We start from the raw sequence: 24,296 nt of genomic DNA on the forward strand, positions 1-24,296 counted from the left end.
GTGTGCTTGGGCTGAGCATTGCGCTCTCCTATTTCCAGGCCTCATTGCAGCCTCTGTACTGCGGTGATGAGGAAAGGAAGAAGTCACTGGGGGTGGCTTTGATTCCTCCCATCCCCAAGTCAGCAAGGCCATCTGAGGGGGATCCTGGCAGCACTGAAATGCCTCTCCCAAGCTCGCAGCTGCTGTTTTCTCAAGAGCCCCTGGAGATGAGGTAAGCCAAAGTGTCTGCCTCTGGTATTCTGTTCAACTCACACATCCCATGAAGTTATTTTCTGCAGCTGACTCTCCAGTGTATTTGTACAAACTAATGTATATTCACCAGATTGTGTATCTATAGTGAACTAACGTGTCAAACCCAATGCCATACTCTTTAAAGAGCAGGCAGGGGAGATGGAGAAAGGACTTCAGAGAAACTTAAGAGCAGATGCTCTGCTGGATTCTGATACTAATTCACTTTTTAATCCTTGTGATGCCATTTAGGAACTGTGCTATATAGACCTGAATCCACCTGGTTTTGTGCATGAACTTTGCCAATATCTATACCTATAAGAAACCAGTATCTGTACCTGCAAAAATATGTTGGGGCAAATATAGCAGCCTACCAAATTTAAGTGCTGCATTTCACAGAATCACAGAATGACCCGGGTTGGAAGGGACCTCAAGGATCATGTAATTCCAACTATCCTGCCTAGAAGGGCCACCAAACATACACCTTTACTAGATCAGGTTGCCCAGGGTCCTGTCCAACCTGGCCTTGAACACCTCCAAGGACGGGGCATCCACAACCTCCCTGGGCAGCCTGTTCCAGGGCCTAACCACTCTCCTAGTGAAGAACTTCCCCCTAACATCCAACCTAAATCTTCCCTCTTAACTTAAAACCATTTCCCCGTGTCCTGCTATTGTCAGCATTTGTAAACATTGCTCCGAACTTCTCTTTGGATTTTCACTGTGGAATGAGAGCACAGATCAATCTGGTTTTGGATGTATAGACTTATAGACTGTAATATTTACCTATGGCTTTAAGATCCAAAGGGCAAAAGTGCTGGGGAACAGTTACAGGGCTGTAAATGATGGACGGACACTTGGGCATGCATAGGGAAATCTAGCTGCCAACTTTATCCTCATTGTAACAGTAAATAAGGAGTGACAGAAGCACAGTTCCAATTAAAAACCCTTCAGTATAGCACTTCAGGTGCAATCTGGATACATTATGTACCCGCTGAGTTGGAAGAAAACCCTTCCTTCTTGAAAGAACAGGAAGGTGTAATACTATTCTAATGACCGAGCTGTGGTATTATCATCTGTACCAAGATGCTGTCATCAGTTTAAATCATTACCTGGCAAAGTTAGACTTCTGCTGCAGTGTAGATGTAGCTGTCCCTCTGTACAGACTGAGGACTGACTTAATATCTCTTGCTGATTCAGAAAGGTGTCTGTAAAAGTGAGAGCCACTTAGCTCCAAAAGAGAGCCAGCACAATTGGATCTTGAACACCCACACTGAGGAGTCTGATTCCTGCACTTCAGCTGGAACTACATGTTTCAGTCGGAGCTGTGTGACTCTACAACTTGAAAGTTCAGTGGCAGTTAATGAGCTTTTCATATCACTGGTTTTATGGGTTGCACGTCTTTCCTCACCAGAGTGATTTTGCTAAGAAACCTTTCCTCCTTTAAAGCTAACCCTCTCCTTTCTCTCTCTCATATGTTCTGCTCTTCTCAATTTTTTAAAATTTTTATTTATTTATTTATTTTTAAGGCCAAGATCAGGCAGTGGAATAGAAGAGAAGACCCCTACATCTCTGGGTAGGTACAGGGCATCGCTATCCTAAAATGAACATGAAAATCCTGACCCATGGTGGTTGGCACTGTGAAATTCCCATTGAAAACCATTCTGTAACTTTTTGCTTTCCTTACTGTGCTCAGACAACTACTCCAGAGCCCCGTACTGGGAGAACGTGCTCTGATGATCCAGTGAAAATAACTCCAGCAAGGGGGGTCAGAATGGCAGTAGCTGGGGGGTACTCTGGCATCCTGGAGATGCACAGCAGGAAAAAAAACTCTCTCAACCTTTCTACATTGTGCTCTTTTCTACACTCATGTTTTTGTTTTTTATTTTTATTATTTTTCATTTTGTTAATTTTCTTGAGTGCTCTCTGATGGTCCAAAGATTAGAGAAATGAGAAATGCTCCCACTCGTTCCACCTGTGCTTGGAGGAGGAAACCTTCACTCAGAGCAGTTTCTCATCCTGAACCAAACACTTCTGAGATCTGAAGTAGATTTGCAAACGTCTCGTGTTATTACACTGGAAGAAGTAGTGAAACCGTATGGGTTAAGAAGTCCTTGTGAGTTTTCCATTTAAAGATGAAGGACTTAAGTCAATGCAGTAGTTGTCTGAACTCAGCCTTCCATCCTTTTAAAACATAAGTCTAAATCAAATGCTGAGTAATGAACAGAAGCTTCCTTCTTTTTGCAACTAATTTGCCTTACACAACATAAGCTAGGTTTATTATTATGAATATCTTCCCCTACTCCATCTGCAGTTGTCAGTTCTGCAAACTCAGGCTGGGTTAGGAGATGACTGTTGGCTGTTGTTTTTTTCCCTTGCATTATGACTAGCTATAAAAGTTCTGCAAGATAAAATAGGGTGTCAGTTGCATCTGTGTTAGCCAATACTTTTAAGCTGAAAACCTCGATGACACCGCTGCTGCTCTTTTGCCATCTGTGAGCTTGGAGTGATGAGAGAGATAAGAGTTTAACAAATAATTTTGCTGATGTAGAAAAAGAGATAAGATTCACTTGTCTCTTAGCTTGGTGTTAACTCTGCCAAATAATGAGCGTACGCTGTAGCAATGATTACTTTATTGCTGATGTGAAGCTCGGATGCTGAATGCAGCTAGGGAGAAGTATTGCTGAGTAAGTAAGGTGACATTTTTGGTGGATACATTCTGGACTAGAAATGAGCTATATCATTAAGCTGTCTCTCTTTCTCTCTCTCTCTCTCTCTTTATTATCGACCTGGCCATTCAGCAGGGGAAAAAAATCCTGATTTAAAAAAGTTATTCCTTTTTTTTTTTTTTTTTACTACTTGGCTATTACGTGATTTTATCATCTGTGAAGCCATGTAAGGAATGATTAGTTCTCTGAGTCTTAACAGCTCTGTTGGAGAGTATTTCAGAATGAGCTGTACTGTACTATTCCCCATAAGAGAATCGGCCTCTTTAGTGAGGCCACCCAGAAAGTGAGCTAATGTGCTACATTTTATAATGAAACTCCTTGTGGGGAATGAATGCAGCTTTGAGAACACAATTCTATTTTCAATATGACTCCAGCCATTTCAGGTTTTCCTTCAGATGACCTCTAAAATATTCCAGCAAAGAGGAAGAAATGTTGATACTTCTACGAAGGCCTATAGCTATCAAAAAAAAAACCAACAAAACAAAACAGGAAAACAGAAGATTTACTAAAATGAAAATGTTTAGGAACAGATAAGAGGCTTTTTGATAAGGACAGTCTTCATTTCTCTTCTCAAACGCATCTTACCAGGAGCTGTGCCTTTTGTCATTCAATAGACTTTTGTTTGGCCAACACTTCTGCTTCTGTACGTTATGTGCCTTCTCAAACCCAGTACATATTTATATCTCATCAGAACTCCGGACTCTGGAACCCATCCTGCCTATTCCCCAGCATCGTATTGCCTGTAGCATGAAGTCTGTGGGGCATCTGCATGAGCCTGTGCCGCTGTTGGCCGATCTGCCCCTCAGCCAGGCCAAAGAGATGGATCACCTTTCAAGTCCTCGCCTTCTGAATGATGATGACTGGAAGGACAGCAATGGAAGGGTAAGAGCTGCAGGTAGGGGTGAGCAGGCTTCTGTTTCAATGTCAGTGACTGCTTCAGTGACAAAATGTTACTGAAAATCATCACCTTCCCTTTGTGGGACTGCATTAAAGACCATGAAGTTTAAGCACCATGTTCCTGATGAGGGGTCACGTGTAGATTGTGCATCTCTCTTCGTGCTCATTGATGCATTTCTTCTACAACCAGATCCATATCACCATATCCAAGTCCGCTCAGGAGAAAATGCGCCAGAAGCAAACGAGAGAGATGGAGCTTTTGCTCAGAGAGAGGGAGAAAGAGAGAGCAAAGGAGAAGTCATTGCAGTTCTCCACTTGGACTGCTGACCCTGGAGGTGTGGCCAGAGAAGGTGAGTGGTTGCTATAGCTGTGGGGCTTTGTGTTCACTTGTTTACTGTTTGCATAGTGTTGTAAATATCTATGAAATCAAACTGGAAGGCTGTTTCACTTACATCTGAGTGGAATTTAGAATATGATTTATTTCTGTTTTCCAAAGAAAATTACAGAGGCATGAAGTGTCTTGCCTGCAGCCCATTGCGAGTCAGTGACAGAATATAAATAACTTCCCCTCCTTTTCCTACCAAGTCTTGCAGACTGTATAAGTCTTGCAGATGACATTTGGGCTTCAGACTCTCTAATTGAGAGTAGCTTACAGGAAAGGTGAATGGGGTGAGTCTGAAAGCTTCTTAACTAAGCTGCAACCTGGAACAGCAGAAATCAGACTATTTCCAATTAAAAGGCAAAAAGAAATTATTGCTCACGTGACAAGACGGATTATTCTGCTCCCTACCCCCAGCAGAGGAGCTTGCATTGCTGAGCCATTCTGGAGCCCTTAGCAACGCTCACATTTTACCCACATGAATGCACAGCTTTGCTGACTTAATTGCAGCTGACAGGCTCCGATTGTCCTGCAGCATGCATTACCACGAGTGCTGCTGCAGTGATCTTAAGAAGTCAACACCAAGCCCAAGGGCACCAGGCAAGGTTACCTGCTCTTTTTCTTGCTGGTGTTTTGTGAAATGCTGGTATGGAGTGCTGAGGTGGGAGCCCCAGAAATGTAGCTTCCGTATCCGGCCTTTGAAACAGGAAAACAAAGGAAGGGCAGTGTGGAGTTTTCTTCATTTCTGATTGGAGGGTATTACTGTATTCTGCTGTCAGAGCCGTGTTAGTGTGCAAAATGTCGTGCTTGGAACAACAGGACAACAGATTGTTACCCAACTCCAACAACAACTCTAGCCATTTTCAAGCCTGCAGTCACCCTGTCCAGCATCCTACTCACAAGGTGCTTTTCTGTCTCTGCAGACTTTGGCCCACCGCACATCAATGGGGTGCTCTTGATCTCCTCCAGCACCAGCAGTGCATGCAGGTCAAGTGTTGGTACCACGCTGAGGAAGCGGGTCAACAGGCCCTCCTTGCCCAGCATCCCTGTCATCAGCCAGGACACCAGCTTCCCACGGCACTCCTCGGGTGAGCTCTGCTCTGCTACAGCTGTCATGCCAGCTCTTCTCTCTTCCAGGAGCACAAACTGCTAGTTCACTGTGCATGTACCTGTATCACCACAATCAGTTAGCACTTACTGTCACCTATAGTGATAGGACAAGGGGGAATGGTTTTAAACTGAGACAGAGGATGTTTAGATTAGTTATTAAGAGGAAGTTTTTCACCCAGAGGCTGGTGACACACTGGAACAGGTTGCCCAAGGAGGCTGTGGATGCCCCATCCCTTCAGGCATTCAAGGCCAGGCTGGATGTGGCTCTGGGCAGCCTGGTCTGTTGGTTGATGACCCTGCACATAGCAGGGGGGTTGAAGCTGGATGATCATTGTGGTCCTTTTCAACCCAGTATATTCTGAAGGTGCTACTCATTGATTTTTCAAAATCAACCAGAACGAGCCTGACACAGCTCTCCATTCATGTTGAATATGTACATCTACCTATTTGTACAGACATCACTAACATCAGTGAGATCCGAATTTTGGCCCATCAGAGCATTTTTGAAAGAACTGCTGCTGATTTCACAGTTCCGCCATCCTCCGCGTTTTGTAGAACACACAAAGAAGCTTAAATATTCTGTAAAGTCCACATCAGTTCATCTAGATTCTAAGCAATGTTTATACTCAGTACTTTCAGACAACTCAGGTGCTTTCATCTACACTTCAGAAAATGAGCTTTTGAGAGCAAGACATGAAAACCGTAAAATAGTTTTCAAAACAAATGCATTTGTCATCTTGATTTTGTTATACCTTCTACATATATCACCAAGAGAGCGTGTTTGCCAACAATTTGCATCTATATTTATGTATTCCCAATTCATGTTTGGAAGGCTTTTTTTTCTATTCTTTCTCTTTGTCACAGCTATCTAGACTAGAAATTGCATTTTTCCACAAGAGAAAGCTTAGGCACAGCGCAGTTTGCAGGCGGGTACCTTTGATGACAAATAATTTCAACTCGGTGTCTTCAAAGTACAACCAGTGCATACCACCGAAATAGTAAATATTCATAATGCTTGGAAAATAACAAAAGCTATAAACTGCTGCTTTCCCAATAGTATATTAAAACATATGTGCACTCAGTTGCCTGCTGTCTAGAATGCTTGAAATGAATAGAAACAGGTGCGCTGCTGGATTTAGAGAGTGATGTATTGGTTCCCCAGTATTTGCTCCTTGGGGATTTGCCTGAGCCCAACAGGACACAGAGTGCAGATTTCAGGTTTACAGAAAGAGCTGGAGCCCAGTGTGAGGTGGTGGGGGATGTTTGGGTGCTGGGGAAAGCAGTAAGCCAGGAAGCAGAGAAGGTTCTTGAAGGCAAAGCCAGTTTGTACGCATATGTAATCTCCGCTGACAGCTTGGTTTGGCAGCATGCTCTGTGGTGCTTTACCTTGCCAAGGGTATGTGCTGCCAATGTCTGACCCTCTGCCTACAGCAAACTCACTGCCAGCCATTGCTTTGGGCTGCCCGGAGTGGGGAGAGGAGCCTGAGTGCGGGGATGCCGGGGATACCAGACCCTTCTCTCATCCAGAGCAGGGGCTGCTCGATGCACTCGCATGGCTCAGCAGCAGTGACTGGTAAGAACCTCCTTTTTTTCCTCATCCTTTTTTTTCTCTCAGTTCAAAAGTAACTTAGAAATGGTTTCTTTCAGTGTATCTGTGGCCAGGCAGCCCAGATAGACGATAAGAACTAGTGAAACCACTACAAAGCCATCACAGAGCAAAGATCTTGCTGGTCTATAGCAGTGCTTACAGCCACAGCAGGTCCATGCTGTCTTCTGGCTTTGCCTTCTGCTCCACAAATGAAAGCTTCAGGAAAGAAAGCATTCATGGTACAAGACAGTGTTAACACCAGAAACAGTCCTGACTTTAGAGATTTGGAGCCCTCAGGATGCTGGCCCAGGTGGAACTGAGTGAAGAGTTCTCTCTGGTACTGTTGCTGGCAGCAGGGGAAGGCCCCTTGCCCTGTTGGTGCCTATGGGGAGTTGCAGTTTCTGCAAAACAGGCTGAGAAATGCTGCAGAGTTGCATGACCTCTTATTTCTCCTGAAGGGTTTGTGGCTAAAGAAAAGGAAATATATATATATATTTTTAGAATCCTTGCACTTCTTGAAACTAATTTTTCCTCCTTGCAGTTTGCTATGGGCCACACAGGGATATTTTGTTGATAACCACCGTTTAACCTGAACTTAGGTGAAAACAGGAGATATGAATTTCAGGTGGGGGTCCTTCAGATTTCTGGGCTCTGTTTGCACCACGATGACTGTGAAAAATCTTCAGCTTTTGAAGTAATGTCCTTGCATGGGTGCTTTGCTTTGTTCCCCTCCATGTTGCACAGGTGAGGGGCAGAGCACTGCTGCGGGTGTGAGCAGACAAGGTCCTGCTCAGGGATCCCAGTGGTGCTGAGTTACCTGCCCTACAGCCCTCTAGGCCTTAACTCCATCCTGTGTCTTCATCCAGCTCAGCTCCTTCGTGAACACAGTGAGGAAAGAATGGCATAGGAACTTTGTGTGCCAGTGCTTTCAGGAAAGCTGTCTTGTTTAATGGCTACAAATTAACCCTGAAACCATCTATTTGCTTTCTGGATTTGCAGATGCTTTTGATGGTGACAGCCTCCAGTGGCAACCAGTTCTGCCCTTTAGCTAAGTGCTGTATGAGGAGCACCTCCCTTTGTTTGTTTGAGCCAACACCCCTGTAATATGTGAGGGTGCTGCCTCCTCCTAGGGTGGTGAGAATAATCAGTCTCTTTGGTAATTGCCTTTCAGGCAGCTGAAGGGGAAAGGACTCTTCAGCATCAGGCGTTTGGCCATCTGCCACTCGGAAATCCTCCTCAGTAGACTTCATGATGTTACCTTGGCAGTTACCAAAGAGGTAGGAATATTGTTTTTAATTGGGTCCTGCATACATTGCACATGCGGCATAGATTAGTTACGTACCTGCTCATTTATGTGCAACCTCAGTGTCTGCCTTCGTTACTGTTTTGAGATCTGAAGTCTAATAGCTGTCACCTATCTGTACGATCTGTCTGTATATATATACCATACAGTGGTATTTGGTGTATCTGTGCCTCTCCAAATTGAGCCAGGTGTCATTATAACGCAATATACAAATGAAGAACTCATCAGGTGATTTGCCAAAGCCCAAATAGCTGCCCAAGCTGTAATTAAATGCTGCACACGTCTCCTCTCTGTTCCTTCCCACTTTGTCTTCCTCAGCATGCCAGGGATTAAATATAGGTATATATTTTCCAGTGTTTCCTGATGATCTCCTTCCTTCCTGTATGCTTTTTGGTGACTTGTCCTTTCCACTGACCTACTGCCTCCATGCACTAGTGATGTTTCGCATTGCAGCCTCTATGTTTGGAGCATCCTGGCTGTGGGATGTACAAGGGCGCACAGCTTTACTATCCCATCCTCAGGTTAACAGAATTCTCACCCTAAGCTCCTGAGAAAAACTTGTGACAATATGTCTAACCCAGCATTTGTTGGTGGCCTGGACTACATAGTCTCTTACTACATGACTGCCAAATATATTAAATTTTCCTTTGCTTGCAGAAAATGGTAAGACTTAACTCCTTTCCATGAAAGTCAGTCATTTTTTATCTACTGTCTAATGATATTTGAGGCTTGAATGTGTTGAACTCTTCAGACTTTTTATATAAGCAGAACTGAGACTCTTTCTCTTGAGAGCAGGGTTAGGAGAAGACCGTAGAACTTATCTTGTTTGATTTTGATGTTATTTTCATGTTTCTGAGGATTTTTTGCTTTCACAAGCTCTTCTAGCCCTCGTGTTGTTCTCTTTTCTTAACAAGCATCATCAGGTCTGGTCAAAAGAACGGCTGGACTGTCCTCCAAAGTGCCTTTTGAATGAAACACATGACTCCTTAGGTGCTTCTTCCTTTCCTTTGTGGGAAAGCTCATCGGAAGCATGAATCACTTCAGAGCAGCACTGGAAGTTAGAAAAGCCTGTTGACAACACCTATAATTGCAAGTGGTCTTTCAGAATCCTTGAGTCTAACAGTCTGAGTAGACAGAGAAGCAGATGGACTCAAGTTGCTTTTGTGAATTTTGTTGTAGACCTGAACCCGTGAACTCCATTTCCTGAGTGAGTGCTCAAATAGTCAGTGTTATGTTTTTGGACAGGAAGAAGTGCCAGTGTTTCTCTGTCATGTCAGCTCTTTTTATTATTCTTTTTCTCTCACTGAAGGGGCCTAAAAATCAAGATAGTGTATGGTGTGGGCTGAGTACTTTATTCTATGTGGCACAGAGTTTCTTAGGTCTTGCAGGCTCACTGAAATTGGATTGTAAGTTGGCCTGAGGACACAAAAGAGGTTGGTGTTAGAGTAAGTTGGGTTTCTGTGCTTGCGATCTCCTGCCCTTTTGTTCTAACCAGACACAGAAGAAAAAGATGGTGTTATTTCCTGGGACTTCTGTCCAGGAGAATGGATTTTCTTTACAAGATGATTCTTATGTTTTCCCTTATGACTTCTCCAGGTGAACAACCTCCGCTCGAAGGTGTCTCGCTTTGCAATCAGCACTCTTGGAGAGCTCTTCAGGATCATGAAGAAACAGATGGACCAGGAGGTAGAGGAGGTTGCTCGGGCCTTGCTGCAGAAGACGGGGGACTCCAGCGAGTTCATTCAAAAAGCAGCTGATCGATCCCTGGGGATTATGGTGGGGAGTGTGACTCCTGCCAGAGCAATGGCTGCTCTCCTGACTGGTGGGGTCAAGTATGTGGTTCTTCTCTTAGTGATATCCTTCACCTAAAGTTGTGTGCTAGGTGGAAAGGATGGGATACAGAGGGAGGACAGAAAAAGGGAAGGGTCCTTTATCCTGGATTTTCTGTGAACTCGAGAGCTGAATGTGTCTGATTACTACCTTCCTCAGCTCATCTGCTTTTGTCCTGCTGTAACCTACTTGCTCTCGCAGTCTGTCAACACTGCCTAGATATGGTGAATGATGAGGAAGCAAAAGCCCCGGTGGAGGTTGGTGGTATGGCCTTGTGGCTTTGCGGGAAAAGGGACAATGGCAATTGCAGCAGCGAATGCCCTTTGCTGTTTCACAATACTAACCGCAGAGGCTCTGGAAAAAAAACAACATATGCATCATCATTATGCCACTAGCTTGAGAAATAGGGATGCTAATTGCTGGGTCATGGAGTATGCAGGGGAGGATGGGCTGGGTGCGGCACAGCCTGCTTAACAGGCACAGCTCCTGCCAAGAGGACAGTCATGTCCTCAAAGCTTCTCTTTCTATTCAGATTGATGCTGCGAGTTGGCTTTAAGATGGTGAGTTACTTCACAGGCAGGCTCCCATGAGATATCTGAAGTAGATGTTGCCTTAAAATATTAGTGCCATGTCTGATTGTTTTGGATAGGCACATGCTAGAAAAGACAATTTGGCTGAAATGACTACTACCCTTTCCTCAGCTCTTGAAAAGGGTAATACATCCAAACACTTAGCAGTTGTCAAGCTTCAAAAAAGAAACTGGCTGCATTGCTGCATTCTCTGCAGCTCTGTACTCCACAGAGCTTTTCCTGCTCTTTCAAGAACTGGCAGATTTAGAAGTAGGTGGGATAAGCCCCAATCCTGCTGCAGTGCTCTCTGTGGTGGGAGCCCTCTGTTGAATCAATGGGGGAGAATCTTTTATTTTCCTCTTTCTCACAGTCAATAATTTCAGGAAAAAAATTATCTGATAGTCCACAAGACTGAATTCTGCCCTCCTCTCTGTACCTGTGTCGTGACAATATATGTGTGTGTCTGAGGGCAGTGTCTTCTCCTGCTGCAAATATTGCAGTGAGGACTCATGCCTGCTTCCCCAGTGATGACAGACACTGTGCTGTGTGACCAATACCTGTCCTTTGGGTTCTCCTTTCCCCTCTGCTCTCATTTCCAGTCACCGCAATGTCCTGGTGCGGAGGTACACAGCAGAACACCTTCTGACCGTGATGGAGCAGATTGGAGCTGAGAAGCTCCTGTCAGGCACACGAGACAGCGTTGAGCTTCTTGTTCATGTGCTGGTCAAACTTGCTCAGGACTGCAATCAGGATACAAGGTGACAGTTCCTCATTTTATCTCCTAAAAATGGGAAGCTGTGTGGTGTCTGGCTGTGATAAAACAGCAGAAGAGTGGAAGACAAAGTAAATATTTAAGAAGTTGCTTCCTAGTGTGAATACTGATGTCTTGGGAAACAACTGCACTGGCTAAAATGAGGTTGTCCAGCAAGGACTGCTGCTAAATTCCTGTGACTTGAATGATATTTTTATTCAGATCAGCTGAGCTCAGACTAATTAGCAGCATTAGCTGATTATCACATAAGGATCCCAAGCATTCCCTCCTGGTTGGGTTAAGTCTGTCCTAGAAAAATTCCCATCTTTCTTTGAGCAAAGCATTCAGTCTTTCTAAATCTGTTCTGCAGATTTAGCTGTCTAAAGTATTAAAATCTTTCCTTTCCAACAGTGTAATGTTGTCTGTGGCTGAACAAACTACTGAGTTCCTCTTACAGATAGCTGGAGTTTCATAGCAGGCTATAAACCCAAACAAAGGCCCCTTACTTTCTCTGTTACTCTAAATTCCTATTAGTAGATGCAAGAACACACAACTAACCAACTGTCTGTGTTTATACCTGTGGTACAGAATAAGAAATAATAAGTGTGAATTGATTTGTCCCAGCTTCTCTGCTAGGAAAAGAAAAGTTTAGTGGAATGGCAGCAAAGCATTGCAAATAAATCACAACAACAAAGCTGATTTGCTCCATAGGATCCTTTGATCACAGAAACAATTTCACTGTGAAATTATATCCTCCTGTTGCCCTCTGTCCTTGAGGGCTCTTCTCTTCAACTGGCAGAGGCGTCAGGTGGAGGTAAACGTCTCACTTTGCTGAATGTGCACTACCTTTTTATGAAGGTACTGCAAGTGATGAGTTGAGAATCTCAGCACACTCTATTAAATTCTTCCTTTTGTTTACGCACAAGGCAGGGGAGATTGCAGTAATGCTCTGTAGCTAAAACATTTATTCATTTCTCCCTTCCTTAGGTTTTATGGACGGAAGATGCTGAGTATATTGATGAGTCATCCAAAATTTGATGGACATTTGAAACAATTTCTCCCCTCGCGTGACTTGCAAGTTGTTATGGCAACAATTAAGCAGAAAGTAAGTGCTTGGCAGGAGACGCGTTTCCTTTATGCAAGTGCTAAGATTGCCAATATGAGATAAAACCTTTTTCTTCTCATTCTTCTTTTGCTGCATCATTTTGCTTCTGGAAATGAACTGTTGTTTCTTAGCATTTTTATCAGCAGACAGTGAAGGAAACAGTGTGATTAGAAATAAATTGATTGTCCATTGAATATCAGCAACAAACAGGATAGAAAGCCAGAAGAAAATGGTTTTATCTCCATCATAGAATCATATAATCGCTCAGGTTGGAAAAGACCTTAAAAATCATCAAGTTCAACCACGACCTAACCATACCACCCTAACTCTAATCCCTAAAACCAACCCCCTTAAAAACACTCTGTTGCCCCCACCCCACAGAATGCAACAGATGAAGGAAGCAGTAGTGCCAAGAAATGTCCAAATAAACAAATACACACAAAGCTATCACAGTCAGTGGCAATATTGTCTACATTCTGGGAATGCTGCCCTGCTTTCATGCACCATGGATCTTGAAGAAGCTCTGTGCATTTGACAGCCCGTAGAAAATCATCTCTACTTTTCTTTCTGTTCCTCTCCATTTATATTCTGGAGGAGAATGTGTCTTTGTGCAGTAATAGGGAGAGTGAGAACCAAGTCATCTCTCAACATATTGGGCCAACCTCCAGAGAGCCTGAAAGCTTTCTGCTGTTCTCTCTGAGAAGGCGTGTTCCCTATTAGTCTGCATTATTCTCATTTGTGCTCATAACTGATGATTTACTGCTGCCCGTCATGGTAACACCTACAACGTGCATTAGGTTAGTGAAAACAAAACCTCCAGCAGAGATTGCGGAATCTCTGGCCCTCTTCCCTCTCTACATGATGAAATGTATTCTTAAGCCTTTCTTCATAGGTGTGATCCTGGTGATAATCTGTGCTTAAGCAAATGATTTCCTATTTTATCTTTTATAAATTAATGTGCTTTTTATTTAAATATATGTACTTAGGGGATAGAAGAACGTATGTCTGAACCTCCATCTGCCAAAGGCCGCAGGGAATCCAGGAACGGTGGCTTGATGACATCCCAGGAAAACTTGCCTTCTGATGAAGGGTACTGAACTCTTCTGTTTTATCTGACAAATCATGAGCCAAGCTTTTCATGTCTTCTCAGTAAAATCTTTCTGGTGGAGCTGAACTGTGCCAGAGTATGTTTCCTGCCCCACAAAACCTACGGTGAAAAAAGTCTGATTCTGCTCTAGGCTGAAAGCAAGTTCTCTAGGGGGAGTAGGCTTACTCAGAAATTAAGAGATGATGAGGTATAACTGCCAGTCAGTGCAGTGGTTAGGACAGTGATGTAGAAGCTGTGAGAGGGTCACGTTTCTGCTGTTTGGCTTCGGACTTGTGTTTTCAGTCAGGACCTTCTTATCATAGTTGAAGTCTTTATTTTTTAATGTGGGTAATTTTGGTGAGAAGTCCCGGTCTGGAATGAAGATGCCATTCTCAAAATGGCACTTTCCATGCATGTAGTTTGACCTAAGTCGATTGTTTTCAAACAGTATTAGTAAGACAACTTCTGAGCAGCTTTGGATGAGTGGACTTTTTATGTAGTCGTCTATACATTTAGACTCATGATGAGTTTTCTGATGGACAGCATCTCCTCAGTGCTGCAGATTAGCATCCAAGATAGGAATTTAGTCCTTGCCGTCTCTCCATGCTAGTGAGAAAATTACCTGTGCCTGTTTTCCTCTGACAGCAGAGCACACTGTTGTGCTCAGTGATGGCAAGAAGATGACTGCATACCTCACTACATTGGTTGTGATCCCTTCCTGCCCATTCCAGGGAGGAGTTAGTCAAAGGGAATTGTTTCCAATGGGTTTTCTAAGCTGTGAATCTATCTCTAGGGAAGCAATACTGCAAGCGTAATAGTGGGTTGAATGACTGAGATTTTCATTTGTGTAACCAACTCTCTGAATCTCTTCAGATATGCCCTTTAATCTCTCTTGAGTGGGATTCACCTGTGCCAATCATATGAACTATTTATCCAGATTCCTATGTGTATTATAGAAACACTTCCCCAGGGCAACTCATTTCTTTGTAATATAGACAACTCATAACTTTGAAGTAGTGCTTATTTTTCCCTACAGAGTAATGCTAGATGAGTACTTTGAAGACATGTGAAGATAACCAAGGTGAATTCTATCCCTGGTGCCTTGGTTTTCCTGAGTAACCAGTAGTGATGAAGTTACTTAGAAGCTGCCTCCTGTAACGATTGTCATGAGATCAAAGCTGCTTTTCAAATCAGGATCTAGATGAAATAACTTCATTAGGAAGTCCCCTCAAGATGTTTTCCTCTCAATTATCCGACAATGTAATTACTAACAGGTCTTGCTTTGTTTTTACTTTCCAATTTGAGGTCCAGCTCTGATGTCCTCCTCTTACCTCATCAGACAGTTCGGCGTGCATCGCTTCGCACTGTGGAAGAGATCGAACAACTCAAGGAGCTTAACAAGCTCCTGTCAGCAAAGGAGTTTCAGACACGAATAGAGGGAGTCACGCTCCTCCTAGATCACTGCAAAAGCAACCCTCAGCTCATCTCAGCAAATATTGTCCAGGTAAGCAGCCCAACTCCTTAGCTCCTTTCCCTTTAGTTCCCAAGCCTGTTAGTGAAGTTAACTTCATCTGCGCTACATGGTAGGCATTCAGGACTGGTTGGTTCCCTGTCACTCAAAATAATATAATTCAGCTCTAGGTTCAAGGCAAGATCACCTGAGGGGTGGTGTGGATCCTTAAGAGTTCATCAGAGCCCCACACTCCTCTAGACCCAGGCTCTGAGACAGAGATAACACAAAGAGAAACTCCCATCCTCACCCAAACCTTGTAATACAACCTTAAAGTCTTTTAAACCAGCCTAAGGTTGTGGGAAGATTATAGTAAGTAGCCCTCAGGAAGACAGTGAATTCATGCTAGTAAGTTCTGACCTGACAAAACGTAACATTCTGTCTATAAGCGGCTGGGAATTTGTTTCTACATCCCTTGTAAAAAGACAGACGTTTTAAACCAACTCTTGTGTTTGTTTTCTTAACAGATTTTTGATGTTTTTGTCCTGAGACTTCAGGATCCCAATAAGAAAGTGAAGCAGCAGTCTCTGGAAGCTTTGGCTTCAGTTATACCCATTCTCAGAGACACCTTACACCCAGTGCTGATCTCTCTGGTAGCAGCAGTCACCGACAACCTGAACTCAAAGCACATACGGATTTATACAGCGGCTGTGAAGGTGCTGGAAGCATCAGTTGCTCACCTAGGTAAGGCTGAGTTGGGACACTGACTGTCCTTAGCTGTGAACCCTATATTTCAGAGCCAAGTGAACAAGCCATCTGTCGATAACCTGTTGTTGCCTGTAGAAATATTCAGTAGCTGGAAGGTGTTTATGAAGTCCTGCCTGAAATCTTTCTAACCCAATCTGTTGTAACTCACCGTGATGTGCATTTGAATGGATACTGCTTCAGGTTATATGCCTGATTATTAATTCATTAGAGAGGACATTGTAGGCATTAGTCTAAGCACCTGACAGAAGAGCGCAAGGGAAGCAGCCACAGATCTCCCAAGCATCCAGCCCAGAGCCTTCATCTGGCTCTTGCTGACCTAAGGCTTTGACTTCGCTCATTTTGCAGTCTTTAGGCAGTAGCTTAGCTATGTGAAGCTCAAATGAAAATGTTACTTTGAATCTGAAGACTGAGACTTAGAATTTAATCAGATTATGTGTTATGAGAGATCGCAGGGGAGATCAGATGAAGGATGAAAATTCTTTCTGAATAATCAGCCCAGAGGGTAGAAATACATTGGCTCCCTTCTTCTGCTAGGGTAAGGAGCCCATTATCATCCCCTTTTCTGGATACTCAATCACGAGGCCACAAGCATGCCTGCAGATGTAAAACACACTGCTGCAGTAGGGAGGAGGTAAGCTTTTGATCTGCTCTGTGTCCTGGACCACATGGCCTGCTGCAAGGTGTACAGTTCTGCTGCCCACCAGGATCAGCTTAGTTTGGGTTTTTTCTTTTGATCAGTGTTTTTGGAACTATTCCACTGCAATCTGCTCTGGAAGCTGTGGTTATATGTGCACAGGTAGTATGTTTTTCTTAATAAATGCATATGGAGACGCAGCCCTGAGGTTAGATCCCCATTTCTCCTCACACGCCATAGGCTTCAATTCGCTTTAATTTGCAGACAGTCACCTGAAAAGAAGAGGATCAGAAAAAGCAGAAATAAAGGGATGGGTGTGAAGGGCAGAGAATTTCCACTAACATTTTTTTTTTCTCTCAGCTCAGCTTTTTGTTTGATATTAATAATTCACAACAGCGAGCACAAGGACTTAGAGCTGGCTGCTGTTCCACGTGAAGGAAGGGCTGGTAGAGTTGGCTGCAGCCAGAGGACACAGTTCAAAAACAGTTCTAACTTTGCAGAAAATATTCTCTCTGACTCTTAGGCTATTCTTATGTGTTGTATTTTATGCATCTGGATCCTCTGGAGGATCCGTCTGCATGGATCCAGTGGGGGAGGCATTGACTTTGACTATTTTTCTTCTTGCACACATTTCCATCAAGGAGAGACACCAAGGCAGATCCATGTAGTTTGCTGGAGGTGTTTACATCTTCCCATTGAAGTGTTTAAAATTTGGTGAGATGAATACAGCCATCTGTTTCTCTCTCCATCTCCTGGTGTCGATTTAAAAGCACACTGATGATACCTATGCTACCACTGCTATTGCTGCAGCTGTGACATGAAGGTCCTGGAGGCTACTCATCTGGTGTTTACTGCAGCTGTGACTTCTGAAATGTGAGATGAGAGCTGGTGTGTATTTGTGCATGCAAGGAGTTTGGTTTCGGAAAGATGGATGCCATCAATAAAAGTGTTCTCCAGAAGTTTATTACACTGATTAAAATCTACTGCAGAAAAGCAGGTTCCAGATAAAGTGCTTGGCTGATGCCAAGTTTGCAGATCACTCATATCATTTATGCTATTTATCGAAGGCCCTGAATTCCTGCCAGCTCTAACTATTGAGCTGGGTAACAAGTAGCTCTGATGGTGCAGTCCTTACGTACTACTTCCCAGACAAGCCTGAATGTTTATAAGTGTTTCCCCAAATACTTGGGGGCCTCCTTTCAGCGCTGCTTGTCCACTTTGGTACTGAACAATAAATCCTGATATACAGCTTAGCTAGAATTCAGGGACAAAGGGACTTTTGGAGGTTCTTTGGGCCCAGTTTTATTTCCCAGATGATTTGCTTTGCTATTGATGTGAAGGGATAGTGGTGCATTAGACCTTCTGTAGTACAGCATTCTGGAAGACTCTACATTATGGCTATTATTTGATCCCGTCTTCTTTCCACCTTTCTTCTTTGTCTTCATTTTTTAAATTTTTTTTTAATTTTTTTTTTTATTTTAAAGGGAATTCATGATTTTCCAAGCTCATTTCTTTAGAACAAACAGGTATAAATCTAGTTATAAATGATGGCTTGTTCCAAGTGTTGTTCTGCATGGGGCAAGATCGCTCTAGCCAATAACTACATAGCCAAGGTCTGTTGTAAATTTGCTTGCCACACAGATTTATGTCAGCTCTGAAAATGCTGCACTGGGTGAATACGCCTGAAAAATTTAGTGTTGAAGAGGCAGGCCTTAAAGGGAAATTAACAGCTTTCTCCACATCAGCCTCTTTGTGAATCCAGAAAATCTGCTGACCTGTTGCCTTTCTATGGTCCAAGTATGGGGCTGTGGTGAGAAGGGTGTGAGACCTGTCCTGCTCTTGGTCCTGACCCATTTTTTTTTGGGTGCTTGGGAGGAGGTTGGGGAGGAGATGCCAAATCCTCCTAACAGAGGATGTGATAACCAGATCCCTTCAAGGTTTTGAATGGAGCTTTTGGTCATCTTTCCCCTCTCACCAATTTTGAGAGGTCACCATGAATTTTCAGTGCTGGCAGAACAGGAACAAGGCACGACTGTTGCTGATGAGGCAGACTTTGCTCAGACTTTCAAGCCAGTAAGGCAAGGTATATTTTTTGTGGGTTTGTTCATTTTTAAGGGCATGAGAACAAATTCAAAAAGGCAACTGAGTCAGAAATATTTTGGAGTTTCAAGACCTTGGGCTTTAGTAGTGGAAGGATGGTTCTATTGATGAAACACCTGAGCTAAACCTTTCCTCATGCTTTGAAATGTTATGCCTTTACAATATCAAATCAAATGGCAAATGACCAAAAAAAACCAGTAACAGAACTCTGAAGGATTGTGCAATGCTTCTAGCTTAGAGTATGTGCAGTGTCTTGCCCCATCGCTCCATTGAGTTTCCTAGCTGAGTACCCAGCTATTGCTCTGAGGCTCTGTGTTGATATGCTGCAGATTCTGAGTCTGAGGTGAGATTTCCTTGTCTGTCAGCTTTAATGACCCGTGTAGAAATGCAAGCTGGTTGTAAGATGGCTTGATCACTCAAATTTAACAACAACAAAAAGCCCACACAAAACAAAGCTACTCTGTAGATGGGTCAAATGAAGCCTTGGCTCTACAACATAGATCTTGTTCTCCTCCTACATCTGTCCTAATCTGTCCTCTATCACAAAAGAAATGTGCTGCTTCCTGACACTAGGGTGTGGGGTTAGGAGGGCAGCCTCAATAGCACTCAGTCATCAGCTCTCTTCAAGAGGAGAGGGGAAATCTTCCCCCCCCACCAAGTGGCAGCACTGCAAAGAGCTGAACCCAGTGAAAATGAGAGCATGGAGAACGGGATTCTTTTCCTCCTATTGTGAGTGCTGGGCCTGTCTTGTGTCCATCAGGTTTAGCTGACACCTTATGCAGAGATTTAAAGCTTAGTTAGTAAGAATTGAACTGCTTGCTGCCTTGTTTCTAACAGCAATTAAACACCACTCAGTCTTTTGGTCCCTTGAGGCAGTTAAAGCAAAGTTTGGGTAAATTTGTTATTGATTGGTGCTTTTAGTGTTTTGAAAGGCACAGGGCGTTTGAAACCCTTCCATTGGAAGGTGCACTGTGATTATAAACAATTCCTCCTCGCTCATCCACACCCCAAGTGTTCCTATGAAACCCTGCTTAGGTGCCAATAGTATCAATTAATTAATTTCTGTACCGGTTTAGATCTCTAGATCTCACTTTTGGTTTTCTTTTAACCTATTTTTTTCCCAAAGCAGCAGCTGTATTTGGTGTAGTTGGTTGCCAGTGTTGCAGGTGTGTGAGCAAAAAAGCAAAGTGTCTGTTAAGAAGGGTGAATGAGAAGACTGTAATTACCAAAGCAGAAAATTAATTGAAATAACAGGATCAATTCTTTACTGCGTGCTTGCCAAAAGATCAGCAGGGACTCTCTTTTTATACCTCACGTTAAAAAGAGCTCTTAGTAGCACAGTGCTATTTAAAACCACCCCATGAGCGTTCCTTGTCCATGAGAAGCTTTACTCAGCTTATCAAAGTGGTAAGACTGGAGGTCTGCAGACCAGTCTGCACAATGCTTTATAACTAAAACAAGACCCCACATCAACAACAGGTAGCATAGGAAAAAAGTATGTGTATATTGATGATCAAGTACTGGGAGATCAGCTGATGTTTTTCAGCCTCTGTGCCACCATCTGATTTCAGAGATGTTACAAGAGCCCCTGGGAGGAGATGGTGTTGATGATGTTATCTCTAGTAGTTATCTCTGATCAAAGTCATTTGGATCCTGTCTGTAGGTCCCAACTGGTGACTTACAGATTTAACGCTGGTTTATCCATTAGGAATGAATAGATGCACGGACTTCTGGGCCTTCTCTCCTTTTTCAAGGCAGGAGAAGTTCTGTCATACTAAGCCCATGCATTGCTTATGTGTGATTTAAGTTTTGAGGGCCCCGATGAGAAATGTGTAACACTGCTCCTCATACAGCACTTCACTTTGTATGTACAGGTCTGAAATTAAAGCCTTTCTTTTTAAACTCCGAGTCCTCCCAGGTGAGCTTTACAGAAAGAGCAAACACAGAATCTGGCAGAAATATATTTTATTTACAAAATGCCATTACCTCTGCCTTCCCCACCCCCCCTTATAACCTGTTCTAGTGAGCAGAAATGAACGTTTCTCTTTCAGACAACGCATTACTGCTGCAAGCGTTGGCCCACCGTGTGCGTTTCCTCAGCGGCCGAGCCATGCAGGATGTCACGGAGCAGCTCTCAGGTACTGCCTGCTTCAGCCAACCTCTGCTTTTAAGTCATTCATTCTCCTGGGAAATGGCAAATACTGAGTGGGAATTCCATTGAATGTTCAGTTCAGTAGCTCATCAAACACCTTAAGGCCCTGGCTTGTCTGCCTTGCAAAATACACATAGAAGTCATGTCTGGCAGGGTTTGCCTGCATGCTGTCTTGGTGTGCGGTGTGAGATTGTGTGCTGAGTTCTCACTGGGACATCTCAGGTCATGCCTCTGGAAATGAGAGGGGCTAAAAATACCCCGTCCTGCTCCTCTCATCTGGGGACAGTGCAAGGAAGGTCAGGGAAGACTCTGAGAGCTCCCTTTTCTGAAGCAAATGACAATCCTGTAGAAAAATGCCTGGCAACTGGTATTTCTGAGGATCAGTTTGGTTTATCTGCACAGGGCTCTTGTCTTGATGTTGGAAATGCTGCATCCTGTACAACCCAGGCACTGTAGTTGACATCTCTCACAGGTGAATGTGCAGAAATGGGCAGCAAAGCTCAGCCCACAGAGGCTCCCCACCTGTGCTGCAGACTTGATAGGGTTGATATGGTGCTTCAACCATTTCAGGGTGTGCAAACAGCCTATTTCTGTATCAGCGGTGTCCTACATGCTAAAAATGCAGCTGATAATTGGTTTATAATAGTAGCTTACTGTGAGTGGCAACAGCCAAGGAGTGAAAGAAATGACAGGCTCAGTAAATGCTAGAGGAGGCTATTTATAACCTTGCTTTAATTAGGGCTAAATACACTGCTAATTATGCCAGCATCTTTTAATCCAAGGTTTAATACGCTTTGCTTCTTCGTTATGAATCTCAAAAGGACATGTTTAGCCACAGCGAATGTAAAAGTGCCTTTAAAGATCATCTGAATAAAGTAAATCACCATAAACATATCATTTAATTTTATAGTTGTTTTAATCTCTTTTTGAAAGAAAGCATTTGATCATAAATTGGGACTATTCTAGAGAGGGCAGATGTTCTCTCTGGGATTTAGAGGGAACAGGCAACTCTTTCTCCTATGAAAGTCCATATCAACTGCTGTGCTTAATAAGCACTTAAGCTCAAATCAACTTCCATTTAAAAATAGGTATAATAACCTTGTTTTGCTTCCAGAACTGTTCTTACGTACACAAAGCAGCTGTTTAAATGTCGATGACTAAAGCTTGGTTACCAGCATACAGAAAATGAAGGTCCTTTCCCTGCAGAGTAATGAATGGTTACTATGTACTATTTCCACTGGGCAGAAAATAAGAGCTCTGTCTCCTGACCGCTTCAGATTCTGATCTCTCAGCAAAAATCTGCCATGCAAAGTGTCTGTCTGTAGTAAATTTGTGTTGGTGTTTAATACAGTTCACTTTGGATAATGGCCTGAGAGCAGATTTCAGAGCAGCAGTGCTTGTTCTTTTGATTAAAGATAAGCCCACCGTGTAGAAGTTTCTATCTTTATTTCCCTCCTTCAGGGAGCACTGTCTGGATAAACACTATCAACGTTGTCAGGTGCTGAAATGCTGCGGCAGTGGGGGCTGGGATATTACCTGGGACGTTCTGGAGTTGGAAACAGTTGATCATTACAGGCTACCAAGTTCTAGAGAGAAAAAGTGCAAATCAGACCTTTCTGCCAAAGATACCAGTTAGTCGCTGATGTATCTAATAGGGCTGTCAAGCTTCTGTGGGCTGGAGTTCTAACATGGGGTGTAGTACTGCCACATGCTGTGTGCCACTGAGTAAAGGGCACTGCCAGATTAGGCTTGTGGCATTTTTCATCAAAGGTTAGAAAAGAGAAATCATTCTCTTTATTGGAAAGCTTTCCATTACTTCTCTAAGCTGCATTTCAAAGTCTACTTCAGCTAGTTTAGATAACTTCTATATGGAAATAAATGGATTTGTCACTTTTTTCCCTGTTGGTAATATTGAAGAAGTGAAATAAATTACAAAAGGTGTGTGATGCACTTTGCCAAGTAAGTCCATCCTGGACACAAAGCCCCTGATTTGGAGAAACTAAGGTTCTCAGTGGTCATAGGATCATAGAATCACCAAGATTGGAGGAGGCCCCCAAGATCATATGGTTCAACCATCCACTTACTGCAAATGTTTCCCCACTAAACCATGTCTCTTAGTCAATCCGTTCATTTCAATACACAGTCAGGCTGTTTGGGGATCATTGGGTTCTTTGCACTTGCTGGTACTGACTGGAAAACCCTTCAAATAAACAAGACTACCGGCTTGCACTAAGGTTATTAAGAAACTTGTCTCTCTTGCCTGGCAGTGCTTGCGGCATCTGTTTATCCCTGGAAAGCCCACGTGGTCGAGCGCTACGCCCTGCCTGTGCTCTGGTTCTTCCTGAGCAACATGATTGGAAATGGAGTCCTGCCTGGGCGAAGCAGCAATGTCAGGGCTGCAGTCTCCAAGCTTGCCAAGAGCCTCCACCAAGTGATGGGCTCCAGCCTCAAGGAGCTCGCTGCCAACCAGCCTCCGCACGTGGCGAAACACCTCTGGCACATTTTGGATCTGGATGGTCAGTGAAGAAGGTTTGGTGACCTCCATGCAGCTGGCAGAGACCCCGGCATTAGTTTTACTCTGGTTTTGAAGCACCAGATTTATCCTACAGAGTTTAAAGCTACAGACATATATAGTCTATTTTGATGTAAGCTTTTTCTTTTTTAAAAGGAAGTATTTTTCAAAGCTTTTATTTCTCGAGCTCCTCTTTCCTGCAGAACTTATACAGACGTGAAAGAAATAAAAATCCACGTGTAAATGCAACTTGTAACTTTAAAAGGAAGATAATATATTTATATACATACTTGGAAAGTGAGAGATATGCATATGTATTTACTTACAATGTAAGGGTTGGGTTTTGTAAATGTATGAGCTGCAGGATTAGATAGCTTGCTGTCAGTGTGGTAGCAGATGTGCAGGTCAAGCTCTCTGGGACCAGAACAGGACAAATCCCTTTGGCTTTGCTGAAATTTCCCTCCTATTTCAAGGGTGCATCTTGTCTATAGTCCCCTTTCTTTCCTCATGTGACAGGCTGATGCACAGAGGTGCTGGGGTGGGAATGGGCTGAGGGCATAGTGCAGAGTCTGGAGTGAGGTAAGCTGTGGTTGACACTGTGGAACAAATAAAGTCTAATTTTTGTTGAACACATCAATTTTCTTAATGTCTAAAAAGATAGATAAAAAAAGAAAACAGACCCGTCCTTTAAGAAATTCAGTGCTTGCCTTATCCATGGATGAATAAGCAGTTCTTAACATGAGATTCAAGAGAGCACGTAAGTGTCAGTTCTTCACCACACAAAGGTTTGGAAGTACAAAGGTGAAAATCATGCAAGAGAAGAGGATGGGCTGAAAGCAGTGTCAAAAAACTGAACAATAATGCTATGAGACACACTGGGGCTATGGTAAAAGGACCTTGTATGAGGGTGGGAAGTCAAAGAATAAGCTGTCCAGCCCGAGTCCTGAGGTCTTACATTTATTTACTGCACCTGATTTGTATGTCTAAAGCTGAGTAACTCCAGCTTACTGGATGATATTGTCACATTAGGTCACCTATTCAGAAAGCACTTTTTCAGTATGGAACTGAAGTGGTGGAATTATTTGTCTCTTTCTGCAAAGACATGGC

At 43.3% G+C, this 24,296-nt stretch overlaps 1 protein-coding gene across 4 annotated transcripts in view; it reads left to right on the top strand.

Annotated features, from left to right (window-relative positions):
• TOGARAM2 (TOG array regulator of axonemal microtubules 2) overlaps positions 1–23,820 on the top strand; it is a 39,885-nt gene extending 16,065 nt beyond the window's left edge. For all 4 annotated transcript variants that reach the window (XM_032443275.2, XM_015856951.3, XM_015856950.3 and 1 more), the window contains 15 exons: positions 39–211; positions 1,755–1,801; positions 3,646–3,836; positions 4,042–4,201; positions 5,154–5,318; positions 6,772–6,913; positions 8,100–8,205; positions 9,828–10,063; positions 11,230–11,388; positions 12,369–12,486; positions 13,473–13,576; positions 14,879–15,077; positions 15,551–15,767; positions 20,577–20,663; positions 22,945–23,820. In XM_032443275.2, coding sequence (XP_032299166.2) covers positions 39–211; positions 1,755–1,801; positions 3,646–3,836; positions 4,042–4,201; positions 5,154–5,318; positions 6,772–6,913; positions 8,100–8,205; positions 9,828–10,063; positions 11,230–11,388; positions 12,369–12,486; positions 13,473–13,576; positions 14,879–15,077; positions 15,551–15,767; positions 20,577–20,663; positions 22,945–23,201 — 2,361 coding nt within the window. In that variant the 3' untranslated portion in view covers positions 23,202–23,820. The remainder of the gene's footprint in view (positions 1–38; positions 212–1,754; positions 1,802–3,645; positions 3,837–4,041; positions 4,202–5,153; positions 5,319–6,771; positions 6,914–8,099; positions 8,206–9,827; positions 10,064–11,229; positions 11,389–12,368; positions 12,487–13,472; positions 13,577–14,878; positions 15,078–15,550; positions 15,768–20,576; positions 20,664–22,944) is intronic.
• The last annotated feature ends 476 nt before the right edge of the window (positions 23,821–24,296 follow it).

Source organism: Coturnix japonica, chromosome 3, assembly GCF_054131305.1.
Source record: "Coturnix japonica strain WE chromosome 3, WE-NBRP24, whole genome shotgun sequence".
In the NCBI taxonomy this organism is placed as follows: Eukaryota; Metazoa; Chordata; class Aves; order Galliformes; family Phasianidae; genus Coturnix; species Coturnix japonica.